This window comes from Pongo pygmaeus, chromosome 21 (assembly GCF_028885625.2).
Source record: "Pongo pygmaeus isolate AG05252 chromosome 21, NHGRI_mPonPyg2-v2.0_pri, whole genome shotgun sequence".
NCBI classification, from domain to species: Eukaryota; Metazoa; Chordata; class Mammalia; order Primates; family Hominidae; genus Pongo; species Pongo pygmaeus.
Genome location: NC_072394.2, coordinates 54156017 through 54180078, shown reverse-complemented (window position 1 = coordinate 54180078; position 24062 = coordinate 54156017). Strand labels below are relative to the sequence as shown.

Genomic DNA, 24062 nt, shown 5'->3' with positions numbered 1-24062 from the left:
AAACTTGCTGTCAGCAGCCCTGTGAGCTGCCGAGGAACATCGGGGTTCTCTCCAAATGCCTCAGAAACCTCCCTGTTGGGTTACATTCGGTCTTGGGGGACCCTGGATTACCACAGTTCTTTGCAGCAGCCAGCGGCTGATTGGGAGGTAGCAAGATTCAGCACTTCTGAGTTGGAAAAAGCGGCGCTGGGTATTATTTTGGGAACAGTCAGTCATGAGAACCTCCAAGAGCTGATCAGGGAGGCTATTAAAAGCAAGACAATGTATTTTGAAACGAACTAGGCTGGGGAGACACCTCACTCCCTGCCACAACCATGGAACTGGGAGTTCTTTCCGGATGAGGTGACCCTTTCCATCGCTAGGAGATGGGGAAGGCCTCCCCAGCTGCCAGCCACCGCCCCGTTCCTTCTCCTCTGCCAACCCCAGCTGAGCACCTCACCCACCTCCTCGGCCATGTGATGGAGCAAGAGTTCTCCCCAGCGGGCTGAGCAGGTGGCCAGACCATCATGGTTGTGCCTGTCGTTCATTCATTCACCAAACATAGACAGGACCTGGGAGTCTGGCTCTGGAGCCAGGCTGCCGCTTTCCACATTCACGCTCTGTCGCTTACTATTTGCTGAACTTGGGCCTCTGTGCCTCAGTTTCCCCCACCCCTCCTGCAAAATGGGGATAATAGTGGCCTTCATCTTAGAGAGTTGTTGTGAGACCCAAATGAGTTAGTCCCTGTGTCCGTCACAGATGCTAGATAGGGTAATTGACTGAGTACCACCCGTTCCAGACACCATGCCAAGTCCCGAGTAAGACAGACATGGCCCTATTTTCCTAGTCTAGTGGGGAGATGAGTCATAACCGAGTAAACAAACAGATGAAACAATTTCATATTGTGTTATTCACTCAACAAACATTTTTGAGGTCCGACCGTATGCCAGGCATCATTCTAGGTGCTGAGGACACAGCAGGGAATAAAACAAAGTTCCTGCCTTCGTAGAGTTGATATTTTAGTTGGGAGGCAAAGGAGACATAGAATACACAAATGAATATGTAATTTATTTGTGGTAAGTGATAAATGCTATAAAGAAATATGACAGGGCGTTGGGACTGAGATTTGTGGGGCGGGGTTGAGCTTCAGGGCAGAGGAACCTATTTCAGAGGTGAGGATCATGGAGGAGTGCATTCACAGGATGACATTTAAACTGAGGCTGAGAAGATGGAAGAAGCCAGCCATAGACATCTAGGGACAAAGGGTCCCGGGACAAAGGGTCCCAGGCCAAAGGGAAGGAAGCACAAAAGCCAGGAGGTGTCTGGCTCATGGGGAGTAGATGGGAGACCAGACAGGTGGGTAGGGCCGGACCTCAGAGGCCGTTGCATTCGCTTTCTGTTGCTTCCCCCTGGCTTAAACGAGCAAGTATTTATCATCTCATAGTTTCTGTGGCCCAGGAACAGATTAGTTGGGTGGTTCAGGGTTTTTCCTGAGTCAAGCCATTGGCTGTGGCTGCAGTCATCTGAAGGGTTGACTGAAATGCTGGCTGTGGGCAGGAGGCCTCAGTTTCTTACTACATGGGCCTCTCCAAAAGGCTGCCTGTGTGTCCTCACAACACGGCAGCCAGCTTCCCCCAAGGTGGGTGATCCAAGACAGCAGTGCAGAAGCCACACATCTTTTGTGACCTAGACTTGGAAGTCACACATCTCATTTCTGCAGTAGTCTTGTGTTGCTCATTTGGGAGGGGGTGGCCCAGGAGCAGGAACACCAAGGTGGGCACCACTAGGACCTTCTAGAGGCTGGCTACATCAGCCTTGGTGAGGAATTGAATTTTATTCTAAGAGGGATGGGGCACTTCTGAAATGGTATATTTGGTTGAGCTGGGTGATAAAGCATGACAGGTGTTTGTAAGTGGCAAGATGATAGTAACTGTAGCTACCATTATTGAGCACCTACTGTGTACTGGGCACTGTGCTTAGTGCTTCATCAGATATATTGGCCTCTCAGATGCTCATGTCTCCCTGTATTAGTCCGTTTTCATGATGCTGCTGATAAAGACATACCCGAGACTGGGCAATTTACAAAAGAAAGAGGTTTAATTGGACTTACAGTTCCATGTGGTTGGGGAAGCCTCATAATCATGGTGGAAGGCAAGGAGGAGCAAGTCATGTCTTACATGGATGGCAGCAGGCAAAGAGAGAGATTGGTCAGGAAAACTCCCCCTTATAATACCATCAGATCTCGTGAGATTTATTCACTATCATGAGAACAGCATGGGAAAGACCTGCCCCCTTGATTCAATTATCTCCTACCAGGTCTCTCCCACCAGGTCTCTCCCACAACACGTGGGAATTTAAGATGAGATTTGGATGGGGACACAGCCACACCATATCACTCTGTAAGAAGTAGATGTAGCTCCATTTTATAGATGAGGAAGCTGAGACTTCTCCCTAAGAAATGTTATCCAAGGCAAGACTGGGAGGCCACTAGAATTACCCAAGCACAGAGAGGAGCTTGAGGGTAGGAGGAGAGAGAGAACAGCCTGGTGGAAAGCCTGGAAGTGGGGAAGAACAGGGAGAAATGGCAGGGGGTGGGGTGCTGAGTGTTTCAGTAGGCAGGGGTGTGGAGTTGAAGGATGTAAGAGGTGAGTGGTGGTGAGACTAGAGAAGGTGGGTTAGGTTTTATAGGTCATTGGTTACATATGGGATTTTGAACTTTACCCGCAAGGTAATTGTGATTCAGTGGAGGATGATATGGTCACATGTCCCCTTTAGATTCTTAAGCTGAGAAAATATCATGTTGGTTGTGCAGGAAAGAATAGACCTCAGGGAAGGAACAGGAGGGAAGCGGAGGCGAAGAGGCCGAAGAGTCACCAGGAGAGAGAGGTTGATGGGGGTCCTGGCAAGGCTGGTATTGTGGAGAGTAAGAGAAGTGACCTACCTCGAATAACAATGAACATTTATAGAGCAAGTGCTATGTGGTAGGCATTAACTCATTAAATCCTCCCGACAATCTTAGGATGATCATTTTATAGACGAGGAAACTGCAGCACAGAGAGGTTATGCAGCTTTCCCAAGGTTGCACAGCCGGTAAGTGGCAGAGATGGGAACCCCAGCCACCTGGCTCTCAAGTGTTTTCTCAATCGCTCTGAGAAACTGGCCTCTCAAATTGTCTAACCCAGGGCTGCCCAAGAGAACTTTCCACGGTGATGGAAATGTTTTGTTCTGTGCTGTCCAATTTGGTAGCCACCAGCCACGTGTGCTTTTGAGCACTTGACATATGGCTTGTGCAACTGAAGAACTGACACTTACATTTTATTTAATTGTTAATTATTTAACATTTTATTTTATTTATTTTTATTTTTAATTTTTTTTGAGACAGAGTCTCGCTCTGTCACTCATGTTGGAGTGCAGTGACGCAATCTCGGCTCACTGCAACCTCTGCCTCCCGGGTTCAAGTGATTCTCCTGCCTCAGCCATCCAAGTAGCTGGGATTACAGGCGCCTGCCACCATGCCCAGCTAATTGTAATTTTAGTAGTGACGGGGTTTCACCATGTTGGCCAGGCTGGTCTCGAACTCCCGAACTCAAGTGATCCTCCCGGCTCAGCCTCCCAAAGTGCTGGGATTACAGGCGTGAGTCATCACGCCCTGCAATTATTTAAAATTTTAATGGCCACGAGTGAATTTGAGAGATTTTTTCGAGAGAAGATGTTCAGAGCTGGGAGATCTATCTGTAAGATGTGGCAATGGAAGGGGAGGATGTTCAGGAATGGCAATCACCAGGTTCCTGGCTGAGGCAGCTGGGAGGGTGGAGACCCCTGGTCAGAGCGCACCAGGATGCACTGACCACCCTCCGTGAATACCTCCAGCATTTCCAGCCCACGTTCCTGTTGCTGTTGATCACTCCTGCTCGTTCGGCCTTGTGGTGTCCTTGTCAACCAAGTAGAAGGCAAGGACTATGACTTCTAATTGTGTCCTCAACCCATCCCCACCACTTAGCCTGAGCCATGCCCATGGAATAAGCCTGGCAAACAGATATTTGATAGGGAGCTTCTCGGAGCAATTGAGAAAACACCCAAGAGCCAGGTGGCTGGGGTTCCAATCCCACCTCTGCTTACTGGCTGTGCAACCTTGGGAAAGCTGCACAACCTCTCTGTGCCGCAGTTTTCTCCTCTGGGGAATGATCATCATAAAGTTGTCGGCAGGATTTAATGAGTTAATGCCTACCATATAGCAATTGCTCTATAAATGTTCTTTGTTATTCTAGGTAGGTCAATAAACCTTTCAGACACCTGCGTTGGTCCTACTTTCTATGTATGATACACGTAGAAATCTAGAACAATTCTCAACTGCCATCTACATTTCAGCCAGGAAGGGGTTGACAGTCAAGGGGACCGATTGGCACAGAGATGACACTTGAGCGATGCAGAGAAGGGCCCTCACCTAAGCTGCCCTAGTCCTTTTAAATAACCCTGGTGTTGAATCAGTTGTTTGGGGCTGCATCACTTAAGTGGTGTCTCAGCAGAAATACCTGTGTTTCTGATTTATGAGGCTGTCGGAGGGAAGAGAATCTAATAAAAGGCTTCCCCGGTGATTCAAGGTCTCCTCCAACCCAGATGTCTCTGCAGCCTCCCTGGACCATTACCCCTACGGCCACCTGGACGCCTTCTATTTGCTTTGATTCAGTTTCTCTTTTGCTTTTTCCTTACTTGCTGGTGCATTCCCACCCCAGCTGAGAGCCTCTATTTTTGGGAGTTTTCGTGGATAATTTAGTGGGCGGAAGCTCCCCACCCACCCCCCTTGGAGCATCCCTTAAAAAAGGGAGAGTGCTTGAGAGAAGTGAAAAACAGTGGGTGGTTCAGTTCAAAAGGACAAAATATTTCTTGCCCTGGCACTGGGAGAGGAAAGAAATTGTCTGAGGAACCAAAGAACGGCTAAACTAAGAAGCCGAAAGCTGCAGCCCAGAAGGGCAAATTAGGTGACTCAGCTGCAACTGCCCCGGCTCCAGCCCTTGTAGTATTAATGTGCTTTAAAAGGGAAAAACGCTTAACTGTGACAAAGAGTGGGCTCTATAAAAATGTGGCTAATGCTGATTCTATCGAGTTCCAAAAGACATCCCCTGCTCAGCAGCTCTGGGCACCTGTGGAGTTGGGGAATCGCCTCAGAGGCCTGAGTTGGGTGGGACTGAGTCTAAATTTATCCCCGATAATGAGTCCGCCAGAGGAGGGCCCAGCAAGCTTGTTTCCTTTCTCGCTTCTGGCCTCTAAAACCTCGGTACCAAGGGAGGATTCTGGGAGGCAGGGGATATGGTGCCAAGAACACAGGCTTTGTTGCCAAACAGAGCTGGGTTCAACTCTGGGCCGTCCATTTACTGGCTGTGTGCACATCAACTCGTAGAGCCTCAGTTTGCTCATCTGTAAATGGGGCTCACAGCATCAAGCTCAATGGGAGGGTGAAAGGAAACAGACCTTGCCAAGCTTGTCGATGCTCTGGACGTGGCAGTTGTAGGGAGCCCTGGAGAGGAAGGGCATGAATGCTGAGTCCAGTAATCCTACTCCTGGCTTAATCACTACTCATTTCTTGACTGTGGGAAGGTTTTCTTTAAAAAAGAATTTTTTTTTGGATTTGTTATATGCTTTACTGTTCTTAGCACTTCAATTAAAGAAACTCATTGAATCCTTATAGCAAGTCTTTAAGGAGGGTATTCCTAGTGTCCCCATTTTACAGAGTGGGGTGAGTGATGTCATGGCAAAGCCAAGCATCTGACTGCAGAGCCTGAGCTTTAAACGGCCTCTCAGGTTGTCTAACCCACTACTGCCCAAGAGGACATTCTACCGTGATGGAAACATTGTTCTGTGCTGTCCAATTTGGTAGCCGCCAGCCACATGTGGGCTTTTGAGCACTTGACATATGGCTTGTGCAACTGAAGAACTGACGCCTACATTTTGTTTGTTAATTATTTAATATTTTAATAGCCACATGTGGCTAGTGGCTGCCATATTGGATGGCACAGGGCTAACCCCTTTCAGCTTTAGTCTATTACTTTGCAGTGGGATTGTGAGTGGGAATTTATAGATGACTTTAGCTCAGGGCCTGGCACCTAGTAGGTACTGAGTGAGGGGTTGCTGTTCATAGTGTTACTAAGTGTAGTAACTGTCTGCAGAAGATAATGGTTAGCAGGCTTCCTTGGTGTCTGGATAGTGGCAAAAGGAAGTTGAGTTTCATTCATGCCTGGGATGACCAACCTGTCCCAAGTTGCCTGGAACCTTCTCAGCTTTAAAACTGAAAGTCTTACATTCTAGGAGCCCCCTCAATCCCAGGCAAAGCAAGACCGTTGGTCACCCTGTTCTTGCTTCAGATGGTTGGTGAAAGAGGCCTCAGGGAATGAGTCTTCCTCAATAGGCTCCACTGAAAAGAATCCTCTCTACACCCTTAAAGGCTGCACCCCGGAATTGGCCAAGTAAATCAACAGGCAAGCCACCTGCCTTCTATGTGCCTCAGTTTCCCTTTTGGAAAGTGGGGGGAGGATCCCCTCCTTGCAGGGTGGTTGCAAGAAATTTGGTGGCGCCAAGATTTTTGAGTTACTCGAGAGTCAATGAGACTTCCTGACCTTGAATTCCTGGGCACACAGTAGGTGGACAGATAATGGCTGCTCTCTGGGGGAACAGCATTACTTAGACTGTCCTGCTGGAGGCCACCCTGGTTGAGGCAGGCTTGAAGAGCGTCCCCTGGGCGGGGCTAGGGGTGGAGCTTTCTCAGGCCCAGTTCCTGTTGGTCTCTGTGGGCCAGCATCTATCTCCAGCAGGAGTGGTTATGTCTGCGAGCTGCCCAGTGAGGCTATTGTGGGCCAGTACTGGAAAACAGAGTGGTCCCACGGATGGAGCCAGCTGCCTCTCAATGCCTCTTTAAGTTCAAGTCTCTCTGTGAGAGCGTGCAGGCGGGGGGGTGTGTATGTGATGAGTCACCAGCCTTGGTTGCTATCCACAATTTTATCAGAACTCACAACAGTATCTGAAGTCCATTTTCAAAGCCAGCTTTATCTTTGGGCTCAGAATTTCCCACCCTACAGGCAGGTGAAGAGGCAGACCTAGTCCAAGTCCAGAAAAGGCATCTTGACCGCTGTGCCTCTCCCTCTCCCTCTCCCCCTCCCCACGGACCTTCTGGGGGTCTCGTGGCCTATTGCTGTGAACCATGCGTGGCATCGCAAGGACTTTCTTCTGGACACTGTGCAAAGTTCATGATATCCTTTCTCTTTATTTTCCTGTTTATTCAGAGCATGTGTAAACACATGGGTTGCCTGGTTTCAGCTTCTCTTTGGCCATTTCATTATTTCTGGAGCCTCTGAGCATCACTGGAAACCTTGGATTTTCTAAATGAATCTAAAAATAAACTCTTTGAAAAAAAATTCTCGAAGTTGGAGAGTTGACACAAGGCACCGTTATTTATTTCTTTTCCTTCCTCCTCCTTCTCCTCTTCGTCCTCCCCACCATCCTTGAACACACAAAAATCTGGGCAGCCAGAGGCCGTGAGGGACTGGGAAGGGCCCCTGGGCAAACGTCCAGGAGCTTGGACAACCTGGGGTGTTGGTTTGAACCCTGGGCAGCTTTCTCCAAGAGGCGCCCGCTTGGCAAATGGGGGGCTTGGGAGTCTCGGGCTTGATTTATGAAAAGCTGCCACGGGCCAGGGAAGGCGGTGGCTGGGCACTCCTTGCAAACAGCCGCCTGGAGCTCCTGCAGGGCTGACTTGGACACTTGCACGCCCCCACCTCCTTCTTCTCGCCGTCGCCCGCTTCGCTCCCTCTCCCAGACTTTTCTTCCGAACAATCAGGGACTTGTGCTGGCGGCCGAAGGAGCCACGGAGCTGGCTGGCCGCGGAGGAGGCGACGTCATGGATTCCTGAGTGTGAAGTTTGCAGGAAAGCCCTTAGTTTTGGAGATGGACGGGATCCAGTGGTTTCCATGGCGCTGGATAAACAGGAGGAAACAGTGAGGGAATCCCGTTATTTTACTGCATTGAAAGCCTATAAACACGGAGCGCGGGGAAGGAAGTCGCGTTGCCTCTGGAGTAAGCGGGATCGCGGAGCCGCGCCGACTCCGCCGAGCCGGGAGCCGGGAGGCGCGCAGCTCCCGGGTCGCTCCGAGGCTCCTCGGCCAGGGCAGCCCCGCGGGCACGCGGTAGAGAAGACGGCGTCCCCTCGGCTGCTGGTCGATACAAACAGATCCCCCTTTCCAAACACGCGCCAAGCCCCCGTGCCCTCCAGATGCAGAGAGAGGCTGCGTTCAGACTGGGGCACTGCCATCCCCTCCGCATCATGGGGTCTGTGGACCAAGGTAACTGACTCTCGATCCCTTCCAGCCTTTTCCGCTCCCTCCTCCCGGCCCTTTCCTGCTGCTCCCGTCCCGGGCAGCACTTTCAACTCCCGGCAGAGGTCGGTGCGGGAGGCCTGGGGACCCCGCTCGCCCTGGGCGCACAGGTAGCGTGGCCCGCGGAGGGGCGCCCGTGCCCCGGCCAGGGAAGGGACACTTGGGAAGGCGACTTTGGACAACTTTGCGCGGGGGCAGGGAAGTGTCCTGGGCCGGGATTCCCTAGGCCAGTCTGTCGGGAGGATTTTCCCCTCCACGGGACACCGGGAGGGATTCTCGCTACTAACCGCTTGCTGTTTAACCGTTTCAGCACTCGGCTTTTGACAGCAAATGCCATAACGCTGCAGTATTATTATTACTACTTTTTTTTTTTTTTTTTTTTTTAAGAGAACAGGCTTGGCATTTTACTATACAGCAAGTATAGTAAGGAAGACTTTGCTTTCTAACAGTTACAGCAGCAGCGGATGCTCTGGGACATTTAAACCATTTTCTTTCCCTTTTTTGATGGGCCTGCTGGATAGAGTCCTCCAGCTACCCCTTTAAAGTGCAATGTACCATCAGTTTGTTTGGGGATCTGATTACACTGTACTTTCCCTGTTTCTGCTTCTTTCCCCCTTCTCTTGGATTTAGTCCTGGTATCACACCACTTGGATCTTATGGGAGGGGGTTAACTATAAGGAGCATAAGATATGAAAATGTCCCATCTGGTCGGGATTGCGGAGGGGCTTTGGCTCCATAATAACGAATCGGTCTTTAAAAGTGGAAATGGGCAAAGCGTTGTGTGTTTCAGAGGGGAGCACTGCGTTGGGGGCTGCGGGGCCTGGCTGCCAAGTGGGAAGGGCTTCGAGAGTTAAGTGAAATAAATTCGCGGAGGAGGAGTTAGCCTCGTGTCATAAAATCGGAGTTGAATGTAGGTTTTGTGCTTTGCGTGGCTGATTAAAGTTCGGGGGGTGGGGGGGGGGAGAAATGATAATTTCAGTAAATAAACCTGAGAGGCTTTTTCTTTCTTTCTTCCTTTTCTTTTTCTTTCTTTTCTTTTCTTTTTTTTAAACTAGATTGAAGCCAAATGCCTTGGGTTAGGTAAACGGTGTGCTTTGCCACGGCAGACCTCAATGACACATATTTTTAGCTGAGCTGTGCTTTTGAAAGCAAGACCCTGCCAGGACTTCGAACGTTTTAACGGGTACCTGTTTATCCTGTCCTCTCCTAGTGGTCAAGCCTATGACATAATGACAAAAAAAATTTACTGATATCGTATCATCTGTAAAAGCAATGCTCTCAGACAGATGACAGATATATTAAGGGCGAGAAAGGGTTTTTACTGTCATAAATACTGAAACCGGGTGTTTGATGTTCTCGTGGTGGGGGTGGAGGTCAGCCTAATGCCAAATTTAGCTCTATTTGGAAAGAGAGAGAGAGAAAAAGAACTTGGATGAGAAACTGGGCTTCTGTTTTACTGTGTGATCTAACACAAGCCTCGAATTTTATTGAGGCTGCTAACTCTGTGCCCCAGGTGTGTGAGCTAGTTCTGCTAAGGTTTCAAAGTGTGTGTATTTTGTGTGTGCATGTTCAATAGCTACCCTCCCCAGCCCACGCTCATGCGTGCAGGGATTGTGGGTGTGTGCACACCAGTGTGTGTGTGTGTGTGTACATGTGGGAGACAAGGGCTCCAGATTGTTCCAGGCGAACCACACTTGGTCTGCCAAGGCAACTGGGCACATAGAATGCAGTTCCGGGCATCAGAGACAACTGGCTTGACACAGGCTGATCCAAATGCTCCGGCTATGCCCTGCACAGTGGTCTCTTGAGGGAAAGCCCAATATCCCACCCAATGGGTGGGGTCATTAAATAGAGAAGAGAAATATTTGCATTTAAAAAAATTCCAAACTTTCTGCACAGAAAGCAGCATTGGCCCTGCGAAAAACTGAAGATCTGCAAGAGGTGTGTTCAGTTTTATCTGAAGTGAGATGATGGAAAGTATTTCAGGAATAAACAAACCCAGGGTGAGCTTTGTTCTCTCCTGAACCCGGACTCCCTGCCTTCTGCTTGCATTAGAATTTCTGCTTGGCCACATCACAACTGTGTGATCTTGGGCAAGTGACTTAACTTCTCCGTGCCACACTTTTCTCATCTGTAAAATGGAGCCAATAATTATGTCTCTCTTCCAGGGTTGTTATGAGATTCAATGAGGTAAAACAGATAAGTCACCGAAAATGGTGTCTTGCTCATAGTCAATGATCCATAAATATTAGCTGCAAATCCTGTTATACTAAAGATGCAAAACAATAAACTGAGGCTGTGGAGAAACTGGATTTGACAGTAAACATTCTTTGAAGAGATGCAGTACTTTCTACTTTCCAAAGTACTTTTAAACTTACTGGAACTTTATAATGACACAGATAGGGTTAAGATCTTGGCTTGTGAAGCCTCAATTTTCTCATTTGCAAAAAGGAATAATGATAGTATCAACTTCATCGGATTGTCAAGAGCATCGTATGAAATGATGCATGTAAAACGCTCAGCTCTGTGCTTAACATGCAGTAAACACACACCAAATGGTATTGTCTGACAGTTGAGGATAGTGAGATCCAGCTTTGCCCAAGGTCACATAGCAGATAAGGAGCACAGTGCCTGGCACACAGTGAGTGCTCAATTCCTGCCCTAGATGGTGACAGCAAACATAAATTTATCATTGACTGGAGTAGGACAAGGGGCTAAGTGCTCTTCAAGCATTAAGCCTTTTAATTGTTATAACACTGTAGATGATAAGTACTGCAATCATGGTCTCCTTCCTGGAGGAGGGGTTGGGCACAGAGATGTGTGGCAATGGGCCAAGTGTTACCCAGGAAGAAAGTGGTAGAGCCTTAATTTGAACCCAGGCTCTTCACCATATGCTCTGCTGTCTCCGAAACTCACTAACATCATCATAATTTTTTATACCATTTGACAGATGAGGTGACCGAGGTGGGACAAGATCCTGGTTCTGGGATCTTTCCCCAATACCACGTTGTTCCCTGACATATGCTGGAAGGGAAAGAGACATATGGGAGGATGTGGAGGGTATAAGTCTTATTGCTAGAGATGGTGAAACTGAGGCAGCAGCTGATTTGTGCGTTAGCGAGGGCTCCATGCTTTGACTTCCCTCAGGAAAATGAAAGCACAAGGCTTCCACTCTTAGTAGAAGAAGAAAGTCCTCAGCCAGCCAGTGTGGCAGCTCCAAAGCCCATGCCGCTTTCTGTACTGAGAGCCCCTCCCAGGGACCCCTCCTCCTGGCTAGTCTTTCCCTTGCTACCCAGATGGCCCTTCATCCAGGAAGCCCCTCCAGCTTGCAAGCCTCTCTTCTCAGACTCCAGAGAGAATCACACGTTCACTAGACACTCCCCTGACTAACTTTATTAAGAACTTTCTTTGGCTTGATTACAAGCCCCCTGAGGCCAGGGATCGGGTCTCCTATTTCTGTGAGTCTCCACTGGGGCCCAGGTAACATTGCTGCTATCCAAGAGGTTAACAGCTTGAGGTCTGAATCAGAGGTTCAAATCTTGGCCACTTGTATGAGTTACTTCACTTGTGCCTCAATTTCCCCATGTTATGAGTGATATTAATATTACCCAGAATAATATTTAATAAATGTAACAACCAGATACAAACCAATCAGAACCATAGGAGCAGGGTCCCTAGATACTTCTCTGCTGGGCCAGGCTTTAACTATTTATTTGCTGAATTGTGGGGAGGGTCCCAGGCAGTAGAAGTCTTTGGAGGGTGGTAGGAAGCAGGGGAAACAGCAAATAATCTATGGAAGTTCTCAATCCTTTAATAAACAATATAATCCTGAAAGTACCCATTCAAAAAATAATTGCTGTCATTACTATTATATAATTTATTATTTCAACATTTACCTAGCCCCCCGCCAAAAAAAACCAATGCCTAAATCCAATTACTAAATACTTTCTCATGCGTTTTCTCATTGGATAACTCACACTTAATATGTAAATGACTGATTATTTATACTTCCTGACTGGAAGAAGCCTGTCAAGTTTCTATTTTTTTATTTTTGAGACAGGGTCTCACTCTGTTGCCCAGGATGGAGTGCAGTGGTGTGATCATGGCTCCCTGTAGCCTTGACCTCCTGGGCTCAAGCAATCTTCCCACCTCAGCCTGCTGGGTAGCTGGGACTGGAGGTGTGCACCACCATATCTGGCTAACTTTTTAAATTGTTTGTAGAAATGGGGTCTTCCTATGATTCCCAGGCTGGTCTTGAATTCCTGGGCTCAAGTAATACTCCCATCTTGGCCTCCCAAAGTGCTGAGTTTACAGGCATGAGCCACCATGGCCGGCCAGGTTCCTATTTTTGTTCCTTTGCTAGAACAGGAATTTGAGAATCTCTGACTACACAGCCTGGATGGGAGGCCTCCTCTGGGCTCTGCTGGCCTCTGTCCTGTGCTGCTTGCATCCTGGTACTAATCACACTGATGGTAATTATCTGACTATTTGTCCATGTCCTCCAACAGATTTGAACTCCAGGAACCAGAAACCACACCTGTCTTGGTCACCACTGTATCTTCAGTGCTAGGAGAGTGCCTGGCACTTAGTAGGTGCTCAGTAATTCTTTTGGTTAAATGGATGGATGAATGAATGAGTTAGGAATGAGTGCAGCACAGGAGAAGTTCTGTGGCTTGTTAGGACCACAGCATTTGGACAAGCTGAAGGACCACACTCTCATTGTGTCTCACTCTCTTCTGCTTCATTTTAACAATGATAGTGACCTTTTGACTTCCACATTGTCCCAGCCGGAGCTGGTGACCTCAGTAGGATTTCTCCTGGGCCACCCAACAGGTACTCACATTCCTCTTGTTGTCTGGAATAAATAAGCCCCCAATAACAGCAACAAGCCACAAATGACAATGACAATGACAGCAGCTACCACTCACTGAGTGTCAACCGTGTGCCAGGCACCATGCCAAGGCCCTTCATGTGCCACCTCAAGCATCCTCTCTCCAGTCCTCCCCATTTTGTACAGGGAGATACAGTCACTCACCAGGGTCACAGCCCTAGCGAGTGGTAGAGCTTGGATTCAAACCCACACCCCTGCTGCTCCCTGACTGTAATGCTGAATAATAATAACAATAGGGCGATCATCTTTTCCCTAATGGACATGTACCCTAAGGCCAGCCACTTTACAGATATTATCTCATTGGATTCTCACACACACCCAAAAAACCCTGAGAGCTTGGTATAGAATAGGACCCTCCTTTTAGAGAACACAGGGAGTGGTCAAGGCATTTTATGGGGCAGCCCTGGGCCTGGCTGATGCCAAAAGCTTGGTTTTTGAGGGCTCCATGGTCCAGTCTTTACTGCTTCCTGCAGCGGGACTATTCAGCCAAGATGAGCTGAAGAGGAAGGCCCCAGCCCCCTAAAGGAGCCAGCCCGCCACAAAGTCTGGAGTCAGCGGAATCTCTTCCCTTCCTGCTTGACTTTCTGCGCCATGCAATGACTCTTAGCAGCCCCCTTCCCCTCCCTCTGGCTCTCTATCACAATGGACCTATCCAGGGCTCCTTTCCTAAGAGCTTCTCTGGGTGGCTGAAGCCCAGCTGGGTGTTTCTTTCCTCTGACACTCCAGGGCTCCGACCTCCAGCAAAATTGCTGCTTTCCATGCCGGCCTTTGCCTGTGCTATCACTCCTCCTCACGGGCACTCTTGGTCCCTCTCTTTGCCTGTGCTTGAGCGAGGCTCCCTATCTGGGTTTCTCTCCTTTCCTTCACATCTTTCTTGAAGGCCCAGCCCAATTTCCATCTCCTCTTAGATGCCCCCTTGACCATTTAATGTGTTTTCATCAAGATGCTTAGGGATCTATCATGTACCGGGTACTTTCCAAGATGCTGGGGATTCAGCGGTGAATGAGGCAGATACAGAGCATGCCCTCATGAGGCTTGCCAGGAAATAGCCAGGATGACTTCAGATGCCGTTAAGGACCAGGGACCAAAGGAAGTCAAAAGGTCACTGTTATTGTTAAAAGGAGAATGGAGTTGCGAATGACTTGGGGTGTGTGTGTGTCTGGTGAGTGGGTGGGTGTATTAGTTTCCAGTGGCTGCTGTAACAAATGACCATAAATTGAATGGCTTTAAACAATACACATTTATTCTCTCATAGTTCTAGAGGCCGGAAGTTTGAATCAAGGTGTCATAGGGCCATGCTCTCTCTGAAGGCTCTAGGAGGAAACCCTTCTTTGTCTCTCCCAGCTTCCAGTGGCTCCTGGAGACCCTTGGCCCTCTGTGGCCTGTGGCTGTGTCACTCCCATCTCTGCCTCTGTCTTCATGTGACCTTCTTCCCAAGTTCATGTGTGTCGATTCCTCTTCTCACGGGGGCAGCCGTCATTGGCCTGGACCCCTTTAAGTGTAGTATGACTTCATCTGAACTTGATTACATCTGCAAAGACACTATTTTCGAATAAGGTCCCATTCACAGGACCTAGAGTTAGGACTTGAATACATTTTTTTGGTAGGGTGGGGAGGGACGATTCAATCTACAAGAGTAGGATTCCTCATTCAGGCCGGATGGCCCTTCCTCTCTAAGGCGGTATCTTTTTTTTGGTTGACCCCTGAATGGTGAGGAATCCGCCTGTAAGATGTCTGGGGGAAGAGCGTTCCAGCCAGAATGAGTGATGTGTGCAAAGGCCCTGAGGAGAGGCCTGTGCTCGGGATGCTCAGTGAACAGCAAGGAGCCCAGTGGGGCTGAACCAGAAGGGGCAGGGGGAACATGATGATGGAGACAAGATCGTGGGACAGGATCACGTAGGATCTTTTTTTTTTTTTTTTTTTTTTTGAGACGGAGTCTTGCTCTGTCGCCCAGGCTAGAGTGCAGTGGTGGCGATCTCGGCTCACTGCAACCTCCACCTCCCTGGTTCAAGCAATTCTCCTGCCTCAGCCTCCCGAGTAGCTGGGACTACAGGCGTGTGCCACCATGCCTGGCTAATTTTTTGTATTTTTAACAGAGACAGGGTTTCACTGTGTTAGCCAGGGTGGTCTCGATCTCCTGACCTTGTGATCCGCCTGACTCAGCCTCCCAAAGTGCTGGGATTACAGGTGTGAGCCACTGCACCCGGCCCACATAGGATCTTGTAAGGAGTCTGAAGTTCATTCCTGGGGTAATCAGGAGCCCCTGGGGGAATGTTCAGCAGCAGTGGTGTTGGTCTAATGAATCTTTTCAAATGGTCGTACTGCCCATTAAGGGGAGACCAGCCTCTAGCCAGGTAAGAGTGAATACTAGGCAGGCAGACAGGAGGCTGCTGCAGTGGCCCAGGCAGGAGATGAAGATGGCTGGGGCGAGTGTGGGGCAGGAGAGGTGCTCAGAAGCAGTGCCTCCCAGTCCATAGAGCGTTCTCCTTTAGAGTTCTCAAACTGTGTTCCCTCGAGCCCCAGGGTTCCACAGGGATGGTCCCTGGCTTTGGTACCTAGGGGTAGATGCCATCAATCCTGTGAATATTCGAACCACTTCAGATGTGCTTTCTTGTCAGCCCCGCCTGGATTCCCCTCGTCAGCTCCTCCTCCACCCTCCGCTATCACTGGCAGTCATGAGACTTTTCGGGGTTTCATCTTGATCCAAAAATGTCCCTCGGCAAATCCACCCTTAGCTAATTACCTAGGAATAGCATGACTCAGTAATGAGTATCAGACTCGTGCGAGACAAAACCATTTTCATGGTGCACGTGTGACTTCGCAAGTCACATCACAACCTGCTGTACGCCCTCATTTCCTTAACTGAAAAGTGGGCTATTAGTAATTCTTACACATGGGGGTACTTTAAGGTTGAAAGGAAATTGTGTCTGTGAAGCTCTCAGCAAAGACAAAGTGGTCAGTTCCTGTTAGCTTCCATTTTTACTATTGTTTTAAATTCAATTTATTTCTTTCCTCCAGCTCAATAACTTTCAGGAGTTCCTGATAGGGACAAATCCACTTTCTACCAAGCCTCTGGGGTCTTTTCTGTAGGGTCCTAATGACCCACTTCAATCACTGAGCCACTGAGTCCAGAGGTGCTTGTGGAGAGTCTAACAGACGCAGGGCTCCTGGCGAAGTGGTGGGGAGAAAAATCCAGTGTCTATGAGACATGCCCGTTTGCATTTGAAAGTCAGATAGAGGTGTTTTTGTGAAGTTGGCGGAGACATAGGAAGTCATTTATAAGCTAAGTGACTATGAGCTTAGGTGAGGTCTAGTGATTGTGTTGATGGAGAAGCAAAAGAGGGAGAGAACAGCCGATGTCCTGTGCTTTTTTGGAGGCGGTGGGGGTGTGTGCTCCAGGGTTTGGTTGTGCGGATGGGAGCTGATGATGGGTACCTCTGAGTCAGCCAGCTTGTCCTCATCACTCCCTGACTTCAAAGATTAGGAAATCGGCACAGATGTTTGAGTCTGCAAAGAATATGGCAGGGAAGAGAATGGAGAGAGAAATGATCTTGGGGCATACAGGGGAAGACAGCCTGGGTGACCGAGGGGGTCAGTGGGCCGACAGTGACAGGTACATTGAGGGAGAAATGATTGTGGGGATGGGCAGATATTAACCAACACTCTATCCCCTAATGAACCAGCCCTACCCACCCTGCCCCTTGAGGTTCTACCTTGGTAGAAGATGGAGCCTCCCTGGCAGAGGGATGGCGGCATCTCCTGTTCAGTTAAGATCAAGGACCGTCGTTTAAGGGGGAGGCAGGTTTACTGAGCCTGCCCTCCTTCTTTTTTTTTTTTTTTGAGTTGGAGTCTTGCTCTGTCGCCCAGGCTGGAGTGCAGTGGCATGATCTCGGCTCACTGCAAGCTCCGCCTTCCGGGTTCATGCCATTCTCCTGCCTCAGCCTCCCGAGTAGCTGGGACTACAGGCACCTGCCACCACGCCCGGCTAATTTTTTGTATTTTTAGTAGAGACGGGGTTTCACCGTGTTAGCCAGGATGGTCTCGATCTCCTGACCTCGTGATCCACTCGCCTCGGCCTCCCAAAATGCTGGGATTACAGGCGTGAGCCACCGCGCCCGGCATGCCTGCCCTCCTTCTAAACGTTGTTACCCAAGACAGAGGGGAACGTGCTAGAAAGCAAGGAACAAAGAGGAGAAACAAAACCAGGGCAATGTAGTTGTGCAGGGACCAGGTGGAAGGAATCAAGAACCTGCAGCCCAGGTGCTCAAGCTCACAGGCTCCCGGCAGGTGGCACAAATGAATGAGGAAGCCAGGTGGGGGCTGGGGCAAACTGAGGGGGGCGTCCCCAGGGAACAGCCTCTACTCACCTCCAGCCGATTGGTCCATACGGGAATGCAGGCCTGGAGTGGTCGGATCTGCCTGCCTTCTTTTTTTAGAAGTTGGAAATTTGGATTTTTCTGTGAAATCTTCCAATTTAAAAATGTTAGCTCGACATGGACACAGGGAGGGGAACAACAAGCACTGGGGCCTTGCCGGGAAGGTGCGGGAGGGAGAGCATCAGGATAAATAGCTAATGCATGTGGGGCTTAGTACCTAGTTGATGGGTGCAGCAAACCACCATGACACATGTTTACCGATGTAACAAACCTGCACGTCCTGCACATGTATCCCAGAACTTAATATAAAATTAAAAAAAATAAAAATGTTAGTTCAGATTAAAAAGAAATTACTGGGCAGGCCAAACATAATATGCCTGCAGGATGGACTTGGCGGAGCTCCTACAGACCTGTGACTTCTACTGCTGTCAAATGGGGCATCTTCCTACAGTCCACATGTGGATTTGGGTGCTGGCTTTTAGTAGAACCCTGCTGTCTTATGAGGTACCGATGGCCATCAGTGCCTGCCCAGTGGGAGGGTGGCATATTCAACTAACGGCCTTTTGCTGCAATCCCCTCTTGGAAAATAGTTTTCTCACAACAGAGAAGTCCTCTTCAGGCTTTAAAAGACTCCGTAGGAGACGATAGATTGGAGTACAAGTCAGGTTTGAAACTGTCTTATTTTCTTAATCTATAAGGAGCTCATCCCTACAAATGGCTTTGCAAGAGCATGAGGAAGCCAATGAGGCATTTGGGGGAGCAAAATGCAAGAAATTCAGTAATCAGGATGAACTATATGTATATATATATGTACACACACACACAAACACACATATGTATATGAAATGTATATATATTTGAGACAGGTACTTGCTCTGTCACCTGGGCTGGAGTGCAGTGGCACGAACACGGCTCACTGCAGCGTCGGCCTCCTGGGCTCAAGCCATCCTCCTGTTTCAGCTTCATAAAGATGGGGTGTCACTATGTTGCCCAGGCTGGTCTTGAACTCCTGGGCTCAAGTGATCCTCCCACCTTGGCCTCCCAAAATGCTGGGATTACAGGCGTGAGCCCAGGATGAACCATATTTTAATATAAATTTTTTTTTTTTTTTTGGAGATGGAGCCTTGCTCTGTCGCCCAGGCTGGAGTGCAGTGGCATGATCTCAGCTCACTGCAAGCTCTGCCTCCCAGGTTCATGCCATTCTCCTGCCTCAGCCTCCCAAGTAGCTGGGACTACAGGCGCCCGCCACCACGCCCGGCTAGTTTTTTGTATTTTTAGTAGAGACGGGGTTTCAACGTGTTAGCCAGGATGGTCTTGACCTACTGACCTCATGATGTACCCACCTTGGCCTCCCAATGTGCTGGGATTATAGGCATGAGCCACTGTGCCCGACCTAATATAATATTTTTAAAACAAAATTAATGCCAAAACTCCATGATAAACTTTTTTTAAAAAGGCCAGATGCGGTAGCTTGAGCCCAGGAATTTGAGACCAACCTAGGCAACATAGTGAGACCTTGTATCTCCAGAAAAAAAAAAAAAAAAAAGAAAAAAAATAGCAGGGCATGGTGGCAGGAGCCTGTAGCCCCAGCTACTAGGAGGCTGAGGTGAACGGATCCTCTGAGCTGAGGAGGTTGAAGCTGCAGTGAGCCATGCTGTCGCCACTGCACTCCATCCTGGGTGACTGAGTGGGACCCTGTCTCAAAAAAATAAATAAATAAAAATGTTAAATAAAGACAAGATCAACATTACTCATTTTCCCTTTGGCCTTAGGGTGCAGCGTGGCTCACGTGGACTGTTACTGACCCTGTCTTTATTAAAATTATAATAGCTTGTTCGGCAAGGATTTTTTTTACATTCATTTTGATGTTTTAAAACATGGTGTGAAGATATAATTTATCTAATTACTGAGTTTTTGGTGCCCTCTTTCATTTTACCTCTCTTGCCTCACCTTAGTGCCAGCCCTGCTGGAGTCAAATGCATCTGTGTATGAGTTATATATTAACACCTAGAGTGATCGTGAGTCCCAGGGAATGCTTCCGTTGAAGGGAGATTGTTTCTGGAGTCTGGTAAAGAATGTTCCCACTTTCTGAATCCGACTTAAAACGTTTCAATGCTTGCCTTTTATAAGCAGTGTTTTATTATAATGGGAGGTTGTTAAGACATGGAGTTCATGATGAAAATTTGTGACTTATGTGTTATACAGATGGTCCCTGACTTATGATGTTTGACTTAGGTTTTCTTTATGACGGTGTGAAAGCGATATGAGTTCAGTAGAAACTGTACTTTGGGTACCCATAAACCATTCTGTTTTTCTCTTTCAGTATAGTATTCAATAAATTACAGAAGATATTCAACACCTCATTATAAAGTAGTCTTTGTGTTGGGTGATTTTGCCCAAAATCAGTTGTGTAGGTGACTGTAAATGTTCTGAGCATGTTTAAGGTAGGCTAGACTAAGCTGTGGTGTTCAGTAGGTTAAGCATATTAAATGCATTTTCTTTTTATTTATTATTATTATTATTATTTTTTGAGATGGAGTTTCGCTCTTGTCACCCAGGCTGGAGTACAATGGCACAATCTTGGCTCACTGCAACCTCCACCTCCCAGGTTCAAGCGATTCTCCTGCCTCAGCCTCCTGAGTAGCTAGAATTACAGGTGCCCACCACCATGCCTGGCTAATTTTTGTATTTATAGTAGAGATGGGGTTTCACCGCATTGACCAGGCTGGTCTCGAACTCCTGACCTTAGGTGATCCGCCCGCCTTGGCTTCCCAAAGTGCTGGGATTACAGGCATGCATGAGCCACCACGCTTGGCCTATTATTATTATTTTTTAGACATGGGGTCTTACTCTGTTGGAATGCAGTGGTGTGATCATGGCTCACTGCAGCCTCAAGCTCCTGGGCTCAAATGGGAGCCCGGCTAATGTATTTTTATTTTTCATAGAGATGGGATCTTGCTATGTTGCCTAGGCTGATCTCAAACTCCTGGCCTCAGGCCATCCTCCTGCCTCAGCCTCCCAAAGTGCTGGGATTATAGACGTGAGCCACCATGCCCTGCCTAAATGCATTTTCAACCCAACAATATTTTCAGTGTATTGTGGGTATATCGGGATATCACCCACCATAAGTTGAGGAGCACTTGTACACTATCAGAGCCGGCTGCATAATTTTCAGGGCATTATGCAAAATGAAAATGCATCGCCTCTTGTTCAAAAAGTATTCAGAATTTAAAAAATGTCAACAGCAGAGCATTCAACCAAGTGCAGGTTCCTTCTAAGCACAGGTTGTTCCAGGTACGGAATGCTGTGTGACTCTGCCTGTCGCATCCCATGAAGCGAGCCCCGGCTGCTACTCAGATTAGCTTGGTTTTCCTTGTTAAACAATCCTTGAATTTTAGAGCTGAAATGGTAACTCGGGTATTATCTAATTCATCTCTTCCCATTTTACAGATGGAGAAACTGAGGCACTGAAGGTGTCTTGCTTAAAGGTCACAGAGTGAGTTAGAGGAAGAACTCAGTTTGGATCCTGGGCCTCCCAGCTCTGGGTTGTTCTTTAATGTATCACAAGATCACTCCAGGCTTGGTCAAACATTTATGTCTTCATGCCATTGACCTTCAGCAGGAAAGTCAGCCTGGAAGGGGTGGAAGGGGTTCAAATGTACCAGTCTTGTTATAAAGAACTCAAATTAGCTGGGTGTGGTGGCACATGCCTATAATCCCAGCTATTCGGGAGGCTGAGGCAGGAGAATCGCTTGAACCTGGGAGGCAGAAGTTGCAGTGAGCTGAGATTGCACCGTTGCACTCCAGCCTGGGCAACAAGAGCGAAACTCCATCTCAAACAAACAAACAAAAAAACCAAAAAACCTCAAGAACCTATTTACATATTTTCTATAACAGAACATTGTCTTTTATAATAGTCTTTTTTCTTTCTGTCTCTCACTCCTTGTTTTGGAGATGGGGTCTTGCTATGTTGCCTAGGCTGAAGTGCTGTGGTTTTCACAGGTGCAATTGTCACGCATTGCAGTCTCAAACTCATGGGCTTGAGTGATCCTGCCATCTCAGTCTCCAGGTAGCTGGAACTACAGGTGTGCACCACCTTACCAGGCTCTTTTTTGTTTTTAAGCAACATGTGCAGGTAGAATTTCCCTGAAGCCATTGAGTCAGATGACATGTTATTTCTCTACAAATAATTACAGGTATTGGAACCAGGCTAGAGGCTGGGCTGCCAAGGCTACAAAACACTGCTAAATTTCGGGACATCCCTGTTGAGTCCCATTAAGCTGAGCAAAGAAGGGACTTTGGGTTCTCCTAGTGGTGCAGTTTTATTCACTGATTGATCTCCCAGGTAGAAGCTCTGTTGGGCGCCATTCTTCCATTCATTCCTTCAGCTGCTTTTTAGTGAGAACCTACCATGTACTGGGTACCAGTCTAGGATCTGGGGATATAGCTGGGGTTGCCAGATAAAAATACAGGATGTCCACTTAAATTTGAATTTCAGGTAAACAATGAATAACTTCTTAGTTTATGTCTGTCCTACATACTATTTTGGACATATTTCTACTAAGAAAAGCATTCATTGTCTAAAATTCAAATTTAACTGGGTGTCCTGTATTTGTATTTGCTAAACTTGGCAACCCTAGATATCCCAGGGAAGAAAACAGACAAATATCCCTGCCCTTGTTCCAAGTGAAAGGAACAGGCAATAAAAGAAATATACATACGAATAAAATACACCATAGCGGAAAGGGCAATGAGGAACATGAAGCAGGGTGAGGAGACAGAGAATGCCGGGGGATGCGATTTTTATTAGGACAGGCAGGGAAGGTCTCTAAGAGGTGACTTTTGAACTGTGAAATGAACAAAGTAAGGTAGTGGCCAGGCAATATCTGAGGGAACAGTAAGTACAAAGGCCCTGGGGTGGGGTCATGTGGGCGTTATCAAGGAACAGGCAGATGATCAGGCTGGCAGAGGGAGTAAGAGAAGGGGAGAATGGCAGGAGATGATACCCAAGGAGAGCCAGGTGGGACGTAGCTTATGTAGGGCCTTGCAGACCAAGGGCTTTGCATTTAATTTTAATTTAATGGGAAGCCACTGGAGGGTTTATCAGATGTATATTTTTTAAAGGCTCCCTCTGGCTGCTCCACATAGGGGCAAAAGTGGAAGTAGCAAGTCCAGGGAGGAGGCTTCTGCAGTTGTCCAAGTAAGAAATAATGAAGGCCTGGATTCTTGGGAGGTGGGAGGAAGAACAATGAAGTTAGTGAGAAACGGGTGGCTTTGGGTTACATTTGGTGCAACTGCCTGCATTTGCTGAGGGTTTGCACGTGGGCATGAGAAAAGGCGAGGACTCAAGAACCACTCTTTGGTGTTTGATTGGAGAACTGGATTACAGGCAGAGCAATACTTGAGTTGAGGCACAGTGAGGCAGGAACAGCTGGAGACGTAGGGTTTGGTTTCAGACACATTCACACCGAGGTGCCTGTTGGATGCCCCAGTGGAGATGTTGGGTCAGCATTGGATGTACAAGCCTGGATTTCTGTGGAGAGGTCCAGGTTGTAGATAAAAATGAGCTTTCTACCAGAAGGTGGAAAGGAAGGCAGAGCTGTAGGTGGTGGGTAACTCCAGGGCCATCTTGAAGCAGCCTGGGGACGCAGAGCCACCTGGGTGGTAGGAGGAGCTTCTTCAAGGCATTTCGGGAGTCAGTGCTTCTTGACTGTTTCTATCCAGGTGGACCCAAATTATGCTCCATTTTAAGGAAGCCTAGAAGAGGAAGAGAGGTAACTCACAGATGGAGCAAAGGATGAGAGTCTGTGAGTCTTGTGATTCCTTCCACGTTTTCTTATTCCTATGGCTACCACTTATCTCTGTAGTCCACGCCCCCATTATCTCTTGCCTGGATGGCTATAAGAACCACCTACTTGGTCCTCCTGCTTCAACCCTTGCCCTTGCAATTTCTCATCCTCAGAGAACCCAGAGCCATCATCTAAAAACTCATCTATGATTCTGTCATGTGCTGCCTAACACTCTCCAGTTGTTCCCAATTGCTTTCAGGTCCCAAACTCTCAACATGGTCTCCTGGGCCCCACTTACCTCCCAGCCTGATCTTAAACCATCTTCTCATCCTTCCCTGAGCACCTGCCACTCCTGTCTTCTTTCGGGTCCTCCATCATTTCATACTTTCCTCCTGCCTCAGAGCCTTTACACATACTCCCTCATCACTCTGTTAGTACCTCCCCTCATCATTCCCTAACTAACTTCTACCAACCTTCCAGTCCCAGCTTAAACATCACCTCCCTAGGGCAGCCTTATCTGAATTCCCTGTCTCCATCAGGTTTCCTTGACATAAGCTCTGTAACACATTCTCCTTGCCTTTCATGGCACATATCTCAGTCTGTAATTAGACTGTGTGTTAAGTGCATGTTGAAGGGAGCTGAGTTCCTGGGCCAGGGTCAAATA

General features: G+C 48.0%; 1 protein-coding gene across 2 annotated transcripts in view; it reads left to right on the top strand.

Annotated features, from left to right (window-relative positions):
* Positions 1-7728: 7728 nt before the first annotated feature.
* The window catches only part of NFATC2 (nuclear factor of activated T cells 2), a 175140-nt gene continuing 158806 nt past the window's right edge, over positions 7729-24062 (top strand). The window contains exon 1 of one of the 2 annotated variants that reach the window (XM_054467755.2): positions 7729-8309. In XM_054467755.2, coding sequence (XP_054323730.1) covers positions 8240-8309 — 70 coding nt within the window. In that variant the 5' untranslated portion in view covers positions 7729-8239. The remainder of the gene's footprint in view (positions 8310-24062) is intronic. The other variant, XM_063659604.1, reaches the window with a different exon arrangement.